Raw genomic sequence first — 17,946 nt, 5'->3', positions numbered from 1 at the left:
TATGCAAGTTTGTCATTGCATATGAGGCTCCTCTCTCCACAAATGCGAATTCTTCGGTCCACTCACTCTTTAAATGTTCGGTAAAAGTAATCTTTTTCTTTTCGCCATCTTTCGAGCTTGCCTGGCACACACCAGCTCGCTAGCTGACATTTTTTAATAAAGCGGATGGAATTTTACCTCTCACGACCCCATTGGCACCGTATTGTCCAATAAAAATCGCGCTTTTTTTGTCCGACCTGGCGTCACCCTACACTGAAGGGCAGCTGGGATTGGCTGATATGACGCAACCATGGATTTCAGCGGTAGAAAACAGATGGGATCGATTACAAACGTGATCATATTTTATATTTTGAAAGCTAATTTAACATTTTGATTTCAGTAGGTCTAATTTTTACTTTAATAATATAACAAAATTATGTATGACTTAAATTGTGTGAATAAATGTCAGATTTGTCCGCGAGCCAGACGCAGTCACCAAAAGAGCCATAGGTTCCCGACCCCTGGATTATATCAATCACTTGGAAGGCCAAGGAAATGTGAAAAATTCCCTGACACGTTTTTCCAATTGGCACACATTTATGTTCTGAATTGTCAATCATGAATCAAGCAGGTTCAGCATGACTGCCTATTGCACACAAAACTGTATAACTCAGAAGAAAACACTGGTATAGAATAAGACATTCAATATGTACACAGGCACCAGCAAATAATCAAATATCAATAATACGTTTATTGTATACACAACATTTGGGCATTATTAGATTGCTTCACAGAGCCGTACATAAGGCCTGGCCTGGTTGATTGATTTGACTTATCACAAGCTGAGAGTAATGTGTACTTGAGCACCATTTGGCCATTTTTTAAACATAACTGTGAAAACTGCTGACATGAATAAACAGTACATGCTGATTTGCAGACAATAATTGTCAGGCACTTTGGTCAGAATGGTCTAAGGGTGGCTGATCTGATGCAGATTTTCCAAACAAATTCAACATTCATGCGTTCACACTCTTTACAATATGCTACTTATGCAATTAAGAGGTCTCACAGCCAAGCTGGAGCCTATCCCACATTTACACACCAAGGCCCATTTTAGTGTTGGGACAAGATAGAACATACAACAACCTTCTTTCTGTGCGCGTCTGTGGAGGAACAGAAAAACTGCTGAAAGTGCAGGTGACAGAGAGCAAATCTTAGTGTTAAAAAACGAGAATCCTCTATTATTTGAACACAAAGGACACACACCCCCTTCGAGAAAAAAAAAAAGCAAGGCAAAGAAAATGCAACACAATGCAGAAAACATCTGTGATTTGAATAAATAAAAAGATGATTGGTTTTGATATTTAAATATACCTGAGAGCAATAGGTCATAGTTATGGCTTCATTGTCAAGAACATTTAAACATTTGTAATTGTGTTTTTGGTCATTAATTATCCTTCCATCAACATCTTCCCTTTTACTATTTGATAAAAAGCTTGCAAAATGATGTGTGGTTTGCTAACATGTACACTAGCAACATTACAATACCATGAAAATGAAAACAAACCAAACAAAGAGGATCAAATCACCTAAATGGAGGGAAATAAAGCTATTTTTTTTCCAAAGAATTGGCATTAAAGGCTGTAATGTGTTCGGGCAGTGTTTCCCAAACACTGAGCTTAGTGTGACATCATCAGGTCACAAAACATTTTACACAATTATCAGAAAATTCATTCTCATTTTTGAAAAAATAATGTATTTTTGTCCATCCATCTACATCAGCAACATACCTTGACAATGTTCGACAATTGCTCATCCACTATAAGGGCACAAAGTTGTGTAGCCATACAAGAGTAGTAGGAGTAACGTTGTGTTCGATTTGACAAGCCCAGACTTCAAGCCAAGTTTGAGGCAATGAAGTGAAACAATAACTGCAGTACGACACTCTCACCACTTGGTGTCAGTAATGCACCATTTATGTGGCGTTAGGCTGCAGACTAAATGAGGAAATAAGTTGATTGCTGTTTCTTTTTATCCAACATCAACACCACAATGTGTGGTACAATTAGAACTTCAAGAAACATTTGGATCGTTTCGAATCAAAGTGACTTGACTCTTACAGCATGAGAAGGCCACAGTTCCATCCTGACGTGACCTCTACAAGCAGCAGCCAGTTGATGATGAAGTAACGGGAGTCCCGCGTCGGCATTCAGCCGCTGAGCGGGTGCAGGTCCACTTTAACCTTCTCGCCGTTGCTCATCATGCCGATAGTGGGGTAGAAGCCTCCTACCGGTAAGGCCACCTCCCTACGCCCCACCACCTTTCCATTGCGGGTGAAGAACACCTGTCGCAAGAGGACAGCAGAAGGACAAATGAAGAGCGCTGCTCCAAAGGAGCTCCCGGCTTAGCGCGGTCTTGGCAGCGTCTCACCGTGACCTTAGTTCCCTCCATGTCTTCCCCCTCCTCGTCGTCATCGTCATTGCTCGCGTACAAGTCGTTCTGAACCTGGCTGGGCTGCGGCAATATTTCCAGGTCCCAGTCGTCCGCATCATCTAAACAAGGTCGTCGGGAGAAAGACGGACAGTTAAATAGGATGTGATGGCGTGACCGTCAGATGAAGCTTGAGGCGACTCGCCTCCACCCTCATGGCTGAAGTCTCGTGGAAACATGATGCCGCAGCCCATGAGGTCTCCTTCGAAGCAACGTGGGCCGAAGGCGTCGCCGACACCGCTGCCCTGGAACAACTTGCCGTCATCTACAAATGAAATCTGGGGTTACCTCACCGCGTCACAATGTAAGACGTGTCCAGTTTTTACCCGCTGACAAATAATAAATAATCAATTTTGAATACTCACCAGCGTGATACGCAATGGACCCTCTGCTCCAACCTGGATGTCTGTTTTTAGGATAATCCTGTGGGATAAAATTCAAAGTTCAGTCAAGTAAGCATTAAAATATATTTTTCTCTTTGGCCCTCTTTGAGCCTGGTTTACTCGAGGTCTTCACAGATGTGGAAGCTGATCTATTACGAAGAGATAGAAAGCTCTGCATCAAATCCTTCAACTCTTCATGTTGTGCTGCAGGGTGAGATTTTCCCTTATTGGCAAATTTGCAGAAGAAAGACAGCAGAAGCTTCTAGTTTATGTCAGTGAGCACTTGAGCGCTCTCTAGCTTTTGCCTTCAACTCTTCAACTTGTGCACTTAACAGGGTGAGGTTGTTTTAAAAGTCATATAAACATTTTGCTTCCAAATGCTTTTGACATGATCAGCCTTGACTTTCCCTCCCTGTGGAAGGAGATGGCTGACATGCGTCACAAGCTTGACCGATCAGACTGGCATGACGGTTCTTCTTGTCCTGGACTTGGACATTACAAAACATACGCGCAGTGAAAGAAAACTCACACAAATTAGAGGCAGGTTCTCTGGAGTAAAGATTGATTCATTTTCCTCCAAAGAGAACATGGAAATAAAACCGTTGTGGAAGGACTGAGTAAATAACAAATTCTTACCCTGACAGGAGAAAAAGGATACCTCTGTTTTGATTATTAGCTCAAAAGGAACGAGCGAAGAAAAAAAAACAAAAAAACAACCTTTCGAAAAACCACAGACGTGCTGGGAAAAACAATTCCAGGAAAAGCGATCAGGAAAACGACAGCTCTATTCTCCGATGTCGCGACACGCCCGTGCACATCAATGCCAGAAGGACTCAGAAGGAGATTAGAGAAGGCGCGAAGCTCAACATAGATGGGCCACCTCCCAGGCCGCGAGTGGCGTTGCACACAGCTGGCACAAAGCAAAGAGCGAGCGTGTCAGTGAGCCGCCGCAAAGTGAAAACAATGAGCACATGGCAGAAGATCTCCACATGGGAGGCCCGCTTCTTCTCCAATGTGTTATTCCAATGACACAACTTCTCGATCATGTGTAAACATTCAACGGGTCTTCTTTCCCTTTCCAGAATGTGAATCATTTGCAATCAAACGACACCTAACTAACTTTCCTCCACTGTGACTACACTCTTCTCCTTAATGAGGCAGATTAGCATCTAAGTGGAACAACCCAACCCGCCTCGGACGGAAACGCAGATGTGAGGGCACAATGAGATAATATTTATTCTTTTCCTCCCTCATCCATCATCACGTCGACTGGAAACAATGAAAACATGTGGAAGGGAGGCTCCGGACCCTCACGCTGACGGCCTCGTACCTTGCGTGCCAGGCCCAGGGCGATGTAACACTTTTCCCCGGCGTCCGTGATCTCCAGCTCGTAGTAGTGGAAGCGCGTGTTGAGGGGCCGAAGGGCCTGAGCCAAGCCCACGTCCACGATGCTCTTCCCTTTGCCCATGTACTCCAGCAGCTGAGGGAAGAACACGCTCGTGTTAGAACTTCAAATATACACTTGATGAAATGTCCCAAAACACATCAGCAGAAATGTAAAGGCGTCATAAAGCTACTAAGCTGAGTTTAACCACTGACTTTATTACTTGTACTTACTACACTAACAACAAGAGACAATAAACTAATTGAGTAATTAACTTTTGCAAATAAAAAGTGACAATATATGTAAAGATATAAGACCTGATAAGCTTCCAAGTTCAAGCCCTGCATAACTTGAGGTTATTACCAGAGAAGCCGTTTGTTTGTTTTTCTCCCAACAGGTTTCCTGAGAACCGTAGAAAGGAATTTAGCCGTCACATGTTGACGTAGAAAAGAATGACTTTAATAAAATGATAGGGGGCTAATCACGCATGAAGAAAAGGTGTTGCAGACGTCAAAGTTATTTGCTGGTGCCTGGAGGGTGATTGGGCTGCGATTCTCTCTTTGCTTCCTGTAATTGAGCTCACATTTAATGCGCCTCAGCATCTGAGTCAGACACCAACACTGCAGTCTGGACGTCTCCAAAATGGGTGGGGTTGGTAAAATGGAGGAAGGTCAATGACCTCTCCAGAGTAGTAATTTGACTGTATCATTACGAATTTGCCATCACTTACTTCCGTATTTGGCTTTTCTCTCACTATATTGACTCAGTAATATTGTCATTTAAAAAGTGGGAACTTGAATTTACAATGTATTACAGAGAAATGAAACAATTTGTGTTCCCCAAATTTGATTGCTCCAAAGCGTTTATTTCCTATTGTAAAAAAAATATGTCCTCAGCCATAAAAAAATCCATATGAACGTTCTTCTGCACTTTCAGTACTTACAGTGCCAGACACTCTAATGTCATGGAGGCGGCCCCAGTCGTCTTCATGGCTGTCCACTATCATCAGACCGTCATCCTCCTCCATCCTCCATTCGGCGTGCAGGTCCAGCAGCACTTCCTCGCCCAGCGAATGCATTCCTACAGCAGGGTAGAGAGCTTCGGCCGCCGGCACGTCCAATCTGCCAACCTGCATTTAAATATTTTTCAAAATCAGGAACGCGGAAGTCAAAAAAACAGAACCAAAGATGTTCACAGTGTACTTACTTCTTTACCATTCTTGGTAAAAAACACAGTCAACTGTCCATCATCAGATTCCAGGGAGATTCCACAGCCGATTCGATCTCCTCTGCAGCATTTTGGACCAAACTGTTGTCCGACAGTGTTTCCGTTGTACAGCCTGAAGGAAAATGAGTCTTCACATTAGGTCAAGCATCAGCAGATTTTGGGACCGTTTTTTTTTCCTTTTCCTTAATCAGCCAATTAATTGGTTATTCCGATTTGAATCCTGTTAAATCAGCCCCCCAAAATCCTTCCAGTTTGGGACCTATTTTATATATCTCTCAGCAATAATATGATAATACTCGTTTCAGAAATGAATCATGAACACACAACTAAAAAAATACAGAGATGGAGAGACAAATTTATATTATTGCTTGGGCCACTAAACATGCAGATAAGGTCTACTAATGTAAAGGCACCAGCAAGCAGATTGTGCTGTTCATTTTTCTCCGTTGCCACCGCTGTGAGACTTTTTAAGGGGAAGTGTGAAACACGAAGATTGAATATGCATTAATTCACAGCGCATACCAAAGCAAATGTGTACGAAAAAATGTTGCACAATAAGTGCCACGCGTATGTTTATAGGTCAAAGTTCCTTTAAGTTCCCTCAATGCAAGACAGACATAACTGCAATTTTTTACGCGCCTTAACGTGACCGCGAATCATGCTGTGCATACCTCGAAGGAAAAAAAAAATTGTCACACGTACTTGCCATCATCTGCATGGAAAGCCACAGAATTTGGCAGCCAGCCCGGCTGATGGTCCAGCTTGTAGAGCTGAGGCACTAAACCGACAGCAATCATGCCCCTCACTCCTGTATCCACGATTGTTACCTAGAAGAAGCCACAGTAAATCAGGAAAAATATGATCTTGAAAAATGCCGTGTTAAAACTGAGGCGATTCAATGGAACCCATGTAAGCAGACGCGGGCGATTTTCTCACTTATATCTTTTTATTTCCATTTTCCCCAACTTGTGGGATGTTCACCTTACATCAAAACTAGTGACAGAGTAGGTAGAACCCGGCCTGTGCCATGTGACGTGACTCCTACGTGGAAGCGAACACGCTCGCTGGAGCTCTGCTGGCAGACGGAGGGTGAGCAGAAAGAGGAAACTTCAATTTCTTTCCCATGACCTCAACAGATACCACAAAGATCCCTCGAGATTGAGAAGGGAATGTTTTTTTTTTTCTTTCCAAAACTGTCAGATGGCCCATAAATACTGACATCAGATCTACGAGGAGGTCGCGTCGCTGATTAAGCCCCCAACCCGGCTGAAGCAGATGGCTTCTTCCTTCTCTTGGTTACTGCGCCTCTCACATTGTGAGTCATAAGAAAGAATCACATGCAAGCAGAAAAGGTTAAAAGGTGTGGTTAGCGTATCGCTACACGGTAGACCGGCTTGGCGTGGGTGGGTGTGCTCGGCAAGTTTCAACATGGTTTCTTCTGCCACTGAAAATGAGCATCTAGAGTCCAATAAATCAAAGGTGGGCTGACCTCCGAAGTTGAGGCCTCAATAAGAATGTTTCTGGAGACATTTTCTTGTCTGCCCAATGTAAAAGACTCTTTTGAGGACAAAGGAGAAAAGTGGAGATAAAACTAGCAACATTGTGTTTGAGGCTTCATTACGGCTGGCGCATTATTTGGCTCAGTGACACAAAATCCAAACGCACTAAAGTGTGGAAGCAAGTTACACAGTAGCACGCTGGCCACAATGGCCAGCAATCAGCTGCCATGCTCCATGTCGGCAGAAGCACGTACTCCGTCACGAGTTGAATTTGTCATCTAGCACCCGGCCAAAAAATATCATCTGGATCCAGTCAGAATCTTTCACGCTTCAAATTATTAAGGCCAAATTGACGCAATGAGGAGCTTCTCACTTGATAAACAGCCATGTCAGGCGACATTATTTAAGCTCATAAAAAAATTGAAAAAAAACAATGTTGGTAAGCTTCAGTGGGATCACATCATGGGCCTGGATTGAAAGAAAAAAAAAGGAAATTAAAACAAGGAGCCTCCTAAAATTATAACAACTTGGAATACTGTTCAATTCTTAGAGTCATTCTCCAGTACGGACAGCAAGCACAAATGTGAAATGAGAAAGAACCCGTGCAGTGGAACAATAATTGCTTAATTGATTGTTCTGTAGAATTGATGTTTGATTAGTTGTGTCTTACAGAATTTGAGGCAAAAATAACTACTTGGCTGTGAACGAGTGTTTGTGAATTACTAATTCAAGTTACGGCCACATTGCAGTAATAAGAGGGTGTGCACATTTGTGCAACCACATTAAAAACAGTTGTTTGTTGTTACTTCCACTTCCAGAAAGGTTTTAAAAATTTCAAGCTATATAGGTTATAGGTCACAATAATAGTGAAAAATATTTAGAATTTATGTTGGTCTCATTTCAACAGGGGTGGGTAAACTTTTCAATATCAGCCGTATAGCTAGTATATATAAACTTAAACTGTCCTTGCTTGACACAATTTAAGCAATATGAAGACATTATTATATAATCTGACAATATATTTCATCGTTTATTGCTTGACAAATCTATCTGGGAAAGCAAATCAAATGTTTTAGTGGAAAAGATACTTGGAAGGTGATTTGATGTGTTCAGATCGACAAAAAAATTTGATGTAGTCCACGCACACACCCTGACTCATACATTTTTCAAGGCCAGCAACTAAGATTCCGACGTGGCAAGTGAAGCTGAGGTAAGTTGACGTTGCGAAACAGAATGTTCTTTGTTTTATATAATATTGTCCTGTTCTAATCAGACCGCTGCCATGGCAACACGCACGCTCATGTTCAGAGCTTGGTCTGAGCAAACACGTCCGTGGGCTCGGGTAAAAATGTTCAAAGATTGATGCCAAAGGCAAACAAATAAGAGGTGAACCACATCATTGAAGGGGCTGGATGCGACCTTGGATGATGTATTCACATGACTTCCGACGCTTGCAAGCTTAGATCTAAGAAAATGTATTGATTTCTTAATTATGATGACTCATGCAGGTGGAGACACACAAGCAATCCCCAAGGTTTTCTCCACATAAAACTCTGTCTTGGATCTACACAATTTACAGATGATTTCCATTAAAGATTACGTTCTATACTATAAATTTGCAGACGAGGGAGTGGGGGGAAAAAAACTGACGGTACGGAACCCGCACCCATTCATGAAAAAAATAAGAGACAATTCCGGACAGCTCATTGTTAAACAAAAAAAGTATATCATCGGACGAGCTACCTCATGTGTAGGTGTCGAGAGGAAAATGTGACAGTTTGTGGAACACACCTCTCACCGGAGGCGATTGCACTTCTACCCTCAACTTCCCCAACTGATTCACTGACAGCACTTCCTTGACCCAGACTCGAAATCAAGGCGGATTTGTCGACTTTCAGCGCAGATGGATGAAGCCCGCGGGCCAGCAGCGCTACAAAACAGAAAGCTCTTTCTACCGAACACACCCCAGAGACGCTAATTATGGGCCTAACACCCCACCGCAATTGCAGCCAATTTTTTAGTCGTTTGTCAGAAGAGCACCATCAACACACCCCATTACATACCTACACAGAGGAGGTGTTGTCACGAGCCCATAATTATGACTTCATATTATTGTACAATACCTGCCACCAAGATCTTGGCAAAGCCAAAGCAGCAGAAAACGGGAAAGTTGTAATAAAAGTCGACAGCCGAAAAATAATTTGAAGGTGAACTGTGCATTTCTATGCATTGTTTGGTGAACATTTTTTATCACAGACGGCAAATAAATTGAAAACACAGCAGAGAAATCAACGTATTCAATTCAAGTGGACTTGTTGACTTTTTTTATAGCATGACTTTGACGCTTACCTCAAAATAGCGATTTCTTTTTGATAATGGCCTCGCCGCCACAAAACAGCCGACTTCATCTGAGTTTCCTTGGTACCTGCGCGGAGATTACAAAAACAAAAAGACACTATTAAGGAACTCTTTGACGTGTGAAATAAAACAAATGCATAATGGGACAAACCAAAAATGGCATTCTTATAATGAAAGTGGGAGTAATCAGTGCAGAAGCACGTTGACATTACCTCAGCACGTCGCCATCCCTTAGCATTCTTTTCAGACGCTCTCGGTAGCGTACTGGTCGTACTTCACGAATTTCTCGTATTCGCCTTCTCCAGTTCAAAAAGCGATAATGGAGGTTGATGTCGTCCATTTGTGAGAATCATCACAATCTGAAGAGCAAAGAAACAAATGGGGTCATTTGAATATTGTCCATCCACTTTCTATACCACTTGTTTGGTAATGGTTGTGGGAAGCTAGTCTATCCCTGCTGTTCTGCTTGGCCTAGTCATCATCTCATAAAGAGGCAGACAAACATTAACATTGTCACTGAGTGGAAAAAAAAAAAACTTGCATTGGAAGAACAGGTGATGCTGTCCATTTTATAAAAGTAGCACTGTGTGAGGGTAATACATAAAAAATATTTTATATAAGTAGTTAAGTAATTATACATGATATGATGACACATAATAGCTCTGACAACTCCATTAGAAGACAAGACTAGACTTCAAGAAAGCATTTAAACAGATTTGGAAAGTAGATCAAAAAGAGGTAAATATAGTAAGTAGAAGAACATGTTAGTGCATAGTTCAACAATCAACGCAAACACACAGGGCTTTATTTTACAAAGTCAGAAAAGTGGTTACGATTAAACTTTTTTGAGCACTGTTTAATGGTTATGTAATCAGAAAACTAGAGATACGGGACAAAAACTTTCTATTAGTGTTTTATTTTAGGCACGACAACGCATATTTGCATCGATCGAATACAAACTATTAACTGGACGCAAACAAATGCGTTACAAACGCGTGGAAACATTGCAACTAAATGACAAGTGATCAATAATATATCATTCTAAAATCGTTGCAATATGTCCAGCGAGTAAAACGATACTTTCGTTTACATATTTACGACGTCAGTAAACGCACCACAAGAGTCACCAAAACGACACGGTTGGCCGGCTAACTGCTATTCTTTCAATCTGAGTGAATAAAAACGCTGACAACCCATCGATCCCTCAGTTTGAAGTCAAATCTGTTATATTCCCGCTTTCGTATTCTACTTTCTTACTCTTTGACAAGCCGTAACGCGATGTTCTTCAGACTTTCTTCCGATTTGGAGCAGCTGAAGTCTTTCACTTCGTCTCCACTGTCCAACCGGTGCTGCCGGAAGTTCCGCCTCTGCAGCCAATCAGATCAGCGGACTATAAAAACGGACGCGTGATTATTTTGTACGCGCGTGTTCAAGGCGCGTGTAACTGCGCCAGAAGTGTAAATGCGTTGTTAAAAGGACAATGCGACCAAATTAATAATAATAATAATAATAATAATAATCTACATTGGCAGTACTAATAATTGTGGCGCACATGATTTAAATTATTTCTTGATGTGGGATTTTTTTCAGTGGAGAAAAAAATACACTTAAAATTAAAGTTGAATTTTCCTCTTTTTTATTTCGATCCTATATTACTTGCAAAAATAAATATTAAAGAATACATCAATCTCTTTTTTTGTTTTGTTTTCTAGGTGAAAAAATAATCAACAAAATTCAACTGAGCAAATGACAATATTGAAACGATGGTGTCACTGCTGATTCGTGTTGGAATAGAAAACAACTATACTTCAAGATGACAGACAGCAAATGGTATGAGCGTGTATGCGCGCGCGCGTGTGTGTGTGTGTGTGTGTGTGTGTGTGTGTGTGTGTGTGTGTGTGTGTGTGTGTGTGTGTGTGTGTGTGTGTGTGTGTGCGTGTATGTGTGTGTGTGTGTGTGTGTGACAAGGAGAAATGGGGTGTGCTCAGCTGTGTGGAAATGAGAGGCAAAACTAGCATTCTTCATCATGCACCCTCCCATACCTCTCCTCTCTGGTTTGGCCCTTTAAAAGCTGCTGCCAGTGCTATCTGTCAGCCTCATTATCACCATTTCTTGGCTTGAGCAAATTGCTATCCAGCTTTCGAAGCACGGTAGGAATAAACGTAGAAGCTTTGTAAGTCCTCGGAGAAAACAAGCGTCAACAAATCAAGGCCCTGGACAACTTTCAAGTGCGAGATGCTTCTGTGTGTGAACGTGCTTGGGCTGCTTTTCCTGCAGCCACTTCTTTCCAGCTCAAGGCCGCTAACTACACCATCCAGAGGATGTCCCGGCTGCAAAGGAAAGCCTTCCCAAATCTACATGCCGGCAGATTTGAATGGCACTGCTCTAACCGTTGGTGAGCCATGTGGGGTCTACACACTGAGCTGTGCCAGCGGTCTACGTTGTGCACCTGCGCCGAATGACCCCCGGCCCCTCCGCACCCTGCTGGAGGGCAGGGGCATCTGCAGCAACATTAGCGTCATCAGCTGGACGGAGAGGAGCCAGAGCGCAGGTAACATCATCCGGCTTGGCACCTGGATGAAAATGTTAATGGTTGTGCATGCATCACAAACTACTAGTTTAGGTTCTAAAGTCTCATTTGTCTACTGGGTGGATTTTTGTTTACCAACAGTGTTTTTAATGCACTCATTATAATACCAAAATAGCAGCACTTTTCATTACAACTCACCAGACATTTTTGTAATAAGTGATTTTAGGTGTGAACACATTCACTAGTCTATTATGATGTGTTTCTACCTTTAGATCCCGCACCTACCGAGAATCCGGCGGAGGTAACTATCATCTTCACTAATAATCATACACTCTGGAGACGATTAATGATTAGTCATACTTCCTCTCCGCTGACAGGCCCCATGTCGAAAGCTGCTAACCACACTTATCAGAGGCCTTGATAGCCATTTATTCAAGTCCCATCATGATATCTACATGCCCAACTGTGACAAACGTGGCTTCTTCAGAAAGAAGCAGGTGAGTTGTCCTATAGATTGTGTAACATGAATGTTTGCATTTGCACATCTAGAATATTGTTTTGTTTGTGCACAGTGTTGGTCCTCTCGAGGTAAACAACGCGGTCAGTGCTGGTGTGTGGATGAGAGTGGCATGCCGGTGACATCACAAAAACATAAAGGCTTGACTTGCTGAAGAGGGTCAATGTTGAACTAAAGAAAGAACAGCATGGGCCGATGATAAAGGACGTCTTGATAGGAATTCCACGTCTGGTGTCAAGTGTAACTCAAACCATTGGCGCCCTCTAGGGAACATACAATGAACTGTTTTGAACTGTTTTGTTTTAAAAACATATCCTATGTTTATCATTTACCACTTATCAAGTGTAATGTTTGTTCCGTTCGGGTAAATTGCTTTCTTTGTCTGCACATATCATTTCCCATAACATATTTATACAAGATGAGTATTTCTTACACTACTGCTATTGTGTACAATATCTATTTGTGATCTTATTTATGTTCTTTTTACTATTATTTATGGTATTTGTATTAATTAATAATGATTAAGGCATTAGCTAATGCTTATTAGCAGGTTCATGAGAAAAACAACATGGGGTTTGGAAGATAACTGATGAGGATAATTTAAGTTCATTTTTTTCTGTTGCTAAGAGCATAGGTGTATAGTGTACCACTGGGATGGTACCCTCAAGTAACAAACCTTTTGTATTCTTGTAACTAGACTTATATATAATAATACTAATAATATATTTAATAATCATATTTTTAATAATTTATTATTATTATCATCACTATTATTATCATTATTATTACAGTAACAGTTTGGAAAGATAGCTGAGCCATTAGAGTAGCCTGTACCTTGAGGTACAACAACAGTGTACATCCTTGTATATACTATGATTGTATTATTAGTGCCATGTTAAAATTTATTTTTTGTTTGTTTGTTTGTTTGTTTGTTGTTGTGATTTTGTTTGTTCATCAACATTCCATATTTTTACGTTTCATTGTCATCAAATGTCATATATGTTATTTTCAGATGTCTTTACTTATTTGACCATCAGTAACTTAATTAAAGTTATGAAAATGTGACTGCTGTTATCAGGACGTTGTGTTAAGAATTGCGTGACATTCAAATACACGTAAATCCCAGTTTTCAAAGATTTTCCTTTAGTTTTACAAAATTAATTCTAAGCATGATTCAAGGAAAATTCCCTAACTATAGTGGTATTTCGTTAGTAAATCAAGCATGCCCGCAGCAAAATGTCTCTTGAGTAGCCCGAACCAAATCTTTTCAATAACAGGTGGATGTTACGTCACAGCGCTACCAACCTGCAACAAGAAGTCGGATCCATCCCCAACTTCACATCCAGCCCACTTTTGCAAATTGCAAGGACACGGCGCGAGGTGACCGCTGCACACTGACAAAGAGAGTCTTGGATCACGCCAAAGTGCTCTCCAATGTCCTCTCCGAGCGCAGCACGCGTCCCTCACAAGCGGAAGACCAAGAAGAAGCACTTCGTGCAGCAGAAAGTGGAAGTGTTCCGCGCAGGGGAGCCCGTGTCCAGCGTGCTCATGTGGGGGGTCAATCACTCGGTGCGTATGTGGTCGAGAGCCGTGTGCGTGTGCGTAATACGTATGTGTCCAAAGTAATGCTCATAACTAAATAGCTAAGCTACAGGATAGTTGACTAATTGCGTAAAAAACAAGACCGGTTCAAAATGAAAGTAAATATTCTTCTTACGTAAGTACAGTACCTGTAAAAGTAAAAAAAAAAAAAAAAACTGCAAAATCTGAAATGTACCGAGATGAAATTTACAGTCTAATTAATTACTTTAGTAGAAAACAACTTTGCCACGTCTACACACAAATTTAAAGCAAGACAGACATCACAGGGCACTCCCAGCATGTCTGCGAATGTTAACTGGACAAACAAGTTAAGCACTGCACAGATAGCTGAAAATAGTATTTATTTGTAAGTCTCAGCATTGACTAAATATGTGTGCAGATCAATGACTTGAGCCAGGTGCCCGTGCCGGTTATGCTCCTTCCGGATGACTTCCGAGCCAACAGCAAAGTCAAAGTCAACCACCACCTCTTCAACAAGTACGTATGTCCTCTCTTCCCCCTTTCGTGTGATTGTTTTCATCCCATAACACCGCTTCGGCATCACTTCACAATCAGACTATTTACCATCAAGCACCTCAGGACAAATAACAAAAACAACCGAGTTTCTCCATCATTCAGAGAAGTACAACATGCCTCAAGTCTGGAAAAATGAGTAGCTTTAAATAATCCTTTAATCCAGTCAAGAATCCAGGTTGTGTAACAGTCTGGGGAAGAACAACAAAATGCGTTTTGTCATGTGATGTTACTCCAGAGAGATTTGTACTTACTCTCTTTCTTCTCCTGTGGTTTGCTTTTCAGAGAGAATCTGCCAGGACAGTTTAAATTCAAAGAGTACTGTCCGCAAGTCTTCAGGAACCTGCGTGAGCGCTTTGGCATTGAGGATCAGGATTTCCAGGTACAGGGTTAGGGTTTCCAGCATCACCTCTAAATTTCCATGCTTTGGTCAGGTGTGAAATTTGCATTTTTGTGCCTCTCAGAACATATTAAGACAAGAACGATGTGATGCACCCTCAGGTTCAATCACGCAGGAAATCCGTAATATATTTCCCAATTGTCCTGTTTGAAGCGATTTGCATTTCAGTCCAAAACATTTGCATGTTAAAGAGCGGTATGTAAAAAGGATACGTTTTCATCAACAGGTGTCTCTGGCGCGCTGTCCGCCCCTCAAAGACGAGGAGGGAAGATGCGAAGGCCTGCTGTTGACCTCATATGACCGCACTTTGGTGGTCAAAGAAATCTCAAGCGAGGAGGTGGCCGAGATGCACAACTTCCTTTTGGAGTATCACCAGGTGATGAGCACAGTGAAGCTACTTTTATCCGCTAGCTAAATGCGGCCACTTACACGATATTCCACTGCGGCTTTCTTCCCGTGCAGTATGTTGTCACCTCTCACGGCTCGACGCTGCTCCCGCAGTTCCTGGCTATGTACAGAGTCACGGTTGAGAGTGAAGATACCTACCTGTTGGTCATGAGGAACATGTTCAGTCACAGATTGCATGTACACAAGAAGTACGACCTCAAGGTAAAATGCATACGCTTCACTAAGATCCATTCACAGTAAGTTTACAACTCTCAAAATTTAAGCACTGACGCAAGTTGTGGAGATCCGCTAAAATATTAGACGCATCATTAATTTAAAGTCAGCGATGAGCCAACAGCTCGGTGAAGTTACGTGCGAGTCAGGCCTCCGCTCTAATTGAGCTGCAGTCGAATGAGAAATGTTGTGTGGTCTTTGATTTTCTCAGGGCTCCCTGGTGTCTCGAGAAGCAACTTTGAAAGAGAAGGTGAGCTCGCATGAAAGGACGTGTGAGAACTGATTGAAATTCATGCATAGGTGATGAACTCGTCTTATTCTGTAGCATTAATAATGACAGCGTGCTCCATGGTTGCAGTCAGCTCGCGTTGGCGTACTCCAGACTGCACGATTAGATATGACTGACTGAGTATGAAGCAAAGTGTTATTTTTTTTTAACATCGAAGGCACGATTTTTTTTTTTAACAATTCATATACATTATTGTTCAACTGTCCATAGCCATATGACCCCCATAGCTATGATGAAGCTATTTTAAATTATTTTAAAATACAGTAATTTTTTTGTACTTTCAATCATATTGTGTATGAAATCCACTATAAATAAAACTGCCTTGCCTTTACAGGTCAAGGAGCTTCCCACCTATAAAGACATGGACTTTATGAACAACATGCAAAAGATTTACGTGTGTGATGAAGTGAAGGAGAGTGTCATGGGCAAGCTTAACAGAGATATTGAGGTAAGAGTTTAAGGCTCCACCTCAATGAATGACAGCTTAGTGCGAGAATGTCCTCTTCCTGCAGTTCCTGGTGCGTATGAAGATCATGGACTACAGCCTCTTGCTGGGTATCCATGATGTGGAGAAGGCTGAGCGGGAGGAGGAGGAATTCGAGTCGTCCGATGGCGAAGAAGAGCAAGATGAAAGCAGTCAATCTGCGCTTCCATGCTCCACCTCACCTGAAGGCATCGCTGGCTACATGAACTCCTTCAAGCCCATGGGGCCAGGGGAGTTCGACCCATACGTGGACGTGTATGCTATCGAGAGCGCTGTAGGTGAGACCCGAGGGGACTTTTTGCCCATTTTAAAATGACGTTACGCCGGCCCTGGGCGCATGAGATCATACATGGAGATGAAACGCAATCACCAAAGGCTGAAATGCTGAGCCTCCCTCGCTTCCGTGTAGGCGCACCGCGGAGGGAAGTCTATTTCATGGGTCTGATTGATGTGCTGACGCAGTACGACACCAAGAAGAAAGCGGCTCACGCGGCCAAGGCTGTCAAACACGGGGTGAGCATCAGTGTCGTGGAAAGCAACTGCTGCTACTTATTTATACTTACAAATCTGTCTGTTTTCATGTAGGCGGGAGCAGAAATCTCCACAGTTCATCCGGAGCAGTATGGGAAACGTTTCAAGGAGTTCATCGCAAAGATATTTGCCTAGCGGCACCAAGATTCATCATTTCACACATATTGAAGTGAGTGCGGATCCTTTTATAAAAAAAAGACTTAAATTAGATTTTCCTAAATGAACTAATTTAACAAAAAAAACAAGACAATCTTTAAATCTGCTGTTGAAAGGTGAACATGCAATCACAAGGCACATGAAGGAAAACATTAACACAACAGTCTTAATTGAACGTGGAAAACCTTTTGTATCCTGTAAAAAAACAATCGAAGCACAGGGTCAACATGCAAACTCCAAAAGCTGAAATTCAAACCCTGAATCTCAGGTCTGCGAGGCTGGCATGCTGACCACTACTGCACCTCGCTGCCGCTCAGTCAATCAGAAGTCTTCAATTTGATTGGCTTCTTTATACACTAATTGTGCGCGTGCTTACTGTATGCGTTTGACTCAATATTTCCTGAAGATGATCCTTAAATCAATCCAAGCAGTGTCTGCGGTATGATAATATTTATTCCATTTTAAACGACTGATTTTGCACAATCAAAATAAATATCAGCCTTGTCCCGGGGATTATATTTTAACATATTTATCATTGCATAATCTAATATAAAAAGATGTGCCTTTTAAACTGGAGATAGTTTCTGGGGTTTTCTTATATCATTGAGTGTGTTTTTAGACATTTAAAAATAAACTTGTTTACCATTTTCTTGGCTTGATCTTTGGTTTTTTTCTTGGTCTGTATAAATATTTAGCATGTTCATTTATTTAAACAGCGTTCCTATTTTTCAGCCTAAATAAGGGATTGAAAAGGGAACAACAAGTCAGAACAATTTTAGTCCGATCGATCTTTACTGAATGTGTAAATCATCTGGTTCAGCTCTCTGCGTCTGCAGCAGCTCCATAATAAAAGTGAGGCCAGCGCTCTGACCTAGAAAAGATGTAGGCCAAAGCCAAGAAGCCGACAATCTGACAGCGAGATGATGAGTGCGAAGCCATTTCTGCCGGCTGATTATTGCTGAGCTGCAACATGTTCTTGTCAT

The 17,946-nt window shown here is 41.8% G+C and overlaps 3 protein-coding genes across 5 annotated transcripts; 2 read left to right on the top strand and 1 right to left on the bottom strand.

Moving 5' to 3' along the window:
• Positions 1-710: 710 nt before the first annotated feature.
• Positions 711-10,698, bottom strand: spryd3 (SPRY domain containing 3). 3 transcript variants are annotated; one of them, XM_088390511.1, is made up of 12 exons: positions 10,578-10,698; positions 9,533-9,679; positions 9,312-9,387; positions 6,166-6,290; positions 5,443-5,575; positions 5,180-5,365; positions 4,600-4,638; positions 4,183-4,332; positions 2,835-2,892; positions 2,615-2,734; positions 2,410-2,531; positions 711-2,323 (listed from the first exon to the last, which is right to left on the bottom strand). In XM_088390511.1, the coding sequence occupies exons 2-12, from the start codon at positions 9,658-9,660 to the stop codon at positions 2,189-2,191; spliced, it is 1,272 nt and encodes a 423-aa protein (XP_088246637.1). In that variant the 5' UTR covers positions 9,661-9,679; positions 10,578-10,698; the 3' UTR covers positions 711-2,188. The 3 variants fall into 3 exon arrangements, with proteins under 3 accessions (XP_088246637.1, XP_088246638.1, XP_088246639.1); XM_088390512.1 differs by lacking the exon at positions 10,578-10,698 and adding an exon at positions 10,436-10,562; XM_088390513.1 differs by lacking the exon at positions 4,600-4,638.
• A 649-nt stretch (positions 10,699-11,347) lies between these two features.
• On the top strand, positions 11,348-13,432 carry LOC148390615 (insulin-like growth factor-binding protein 6). Its single transcript, XM_088390461.1, has 4 exons — positions 11,348-11,871; positions 12,123-12,151; positions 12,228-12,347; positions 12,423-13,432. Exons 1-4 carry the CDS (start codon positions 11,556-11,558, stop codon positions 12,519-12,521), a joined length of 564 nt encoding a protein of 187 aa, XP_088246587.1. The 5' UTR covers positions 11,348-11,555; the 3' UTR covers positions 12,522-13,432.
• Positions 13,433-13,666: 234 nt separating this feature from the next.
• LOC148390614 (phosphatidylinositol 5-phosphate 4-kinase type-2 gamma-like) lies at positions 13,667-17,611 on the top strand. Its single transcript, XM_088390460.1, has 10 exons — positions 13,667-13,936; positions 14,349-14,446; positions 14,768-14,864; positions 15,109-15,258; positions 15,345-15,491; positions 15,715-15,753; positions 16,127-16,240; positions 16,305-16,554; positions 16,686-16,789; positions 16,862-17,611. The coding sequence occupies exons 1-10, from the start codon at positions 13,802-13,804 to the stop codon at positions 16,940-16,942; spliced, it is 1,215 nt and encodes a 404-aa protein (XP_088246586.1). The 5' UTR covers positions 13,667-13,801; the 3' UTR covers positions 16,943-17,611.
• Positions 17,612-17,946: the final 335 nt, after the last annotated feature.

This window comes from Syngnathus floridae, chromosome 11, assembly GCF_059516105.1.
Source record: "Syngnathus floridae isolate MCC-2025c chromosome 11, RoL_Sflo_1.0, whole genome shotgun sequence".
Lineage (NCBI taxonomy): Eukaryota > Metazoa > Chordata > Actinopteri > Syngnathiformes > Syngnathidae > Syngnathus > Syngnathus floridae.
Note: the sequence above shows the minus strand (reverse complement) of the source record. Positions and strands in the feature narration are given on the sequence as shown.

Excerpts from the sequence above, each read along its gene's own strand:
- spryd3 (XM_088390511.1), bottom strand. The coding sequence starts at position 9,660 with ATGGACGACATCAACCTCCATTATCGCTTTTTGAACTGGAGAAGGCGA. Across the intron at positions 9,388-9,532 it reads AGGGATGGCGACGTGCTGAG|GTACCAAGGAAACTCAGATG; the intron begins GTAATGTCAACG and ends ATCTCCGCGCAG. Across the intron at positions 4,333-4,599 it reads ACAAACAAACGGCTTCTCTG|CTGCTGGAGTACATGGGCAA; the intron begins GTAATAACCTCA and ends TTCTTCCCTCAG.
- LOC148390615 (XM_088390461.1), top strand. The coding sequence starts at position 11,556 with ATGCTTCTGTGTGTGAACGTGCTTGGGCTGCTTTTCCTGCAGCCACTT. Across the intron at positions 12,152-12,227 it reads CTACCGAGAATCCGGCGGAG|GCCCCATGTCGAAAGCTGCT; the intron begins GTAACTATCATC and ends CTCCGCTGACAG. Across the intron at positions 12,348-12,422 it reads GCTTCTTCAGAAAGAAGCAG|TGTTGGTCCTCTCGAGGTAA; the intron begins GTGAGTTGTCCT and ends GTTTGTGCACAG.
- LOC148390614 (XM_088390460.1), top strand. The coding sequence starts at position 13,802 with ATGTCCTCTCCGAGCGCAGCACGCGTCCCTCACAAGCGGAAGACCAAG. Across the intron at positions 13,937-14,348 it reads TGTGGGGGGTCAATCACTCG|ATCAATGACTTGAGCCAGGT; the intron begins GTGCGTATGTGG and ends ATATGTGTGCAG. Across the intron at positions 15,492-15,714 it reads ACAAGAAGTACGACCTCAAG|GGCTCCCTGGTGTCTCGAGA; the intron begins GTAAAATGCATA and ends TGATTTTCTCAG.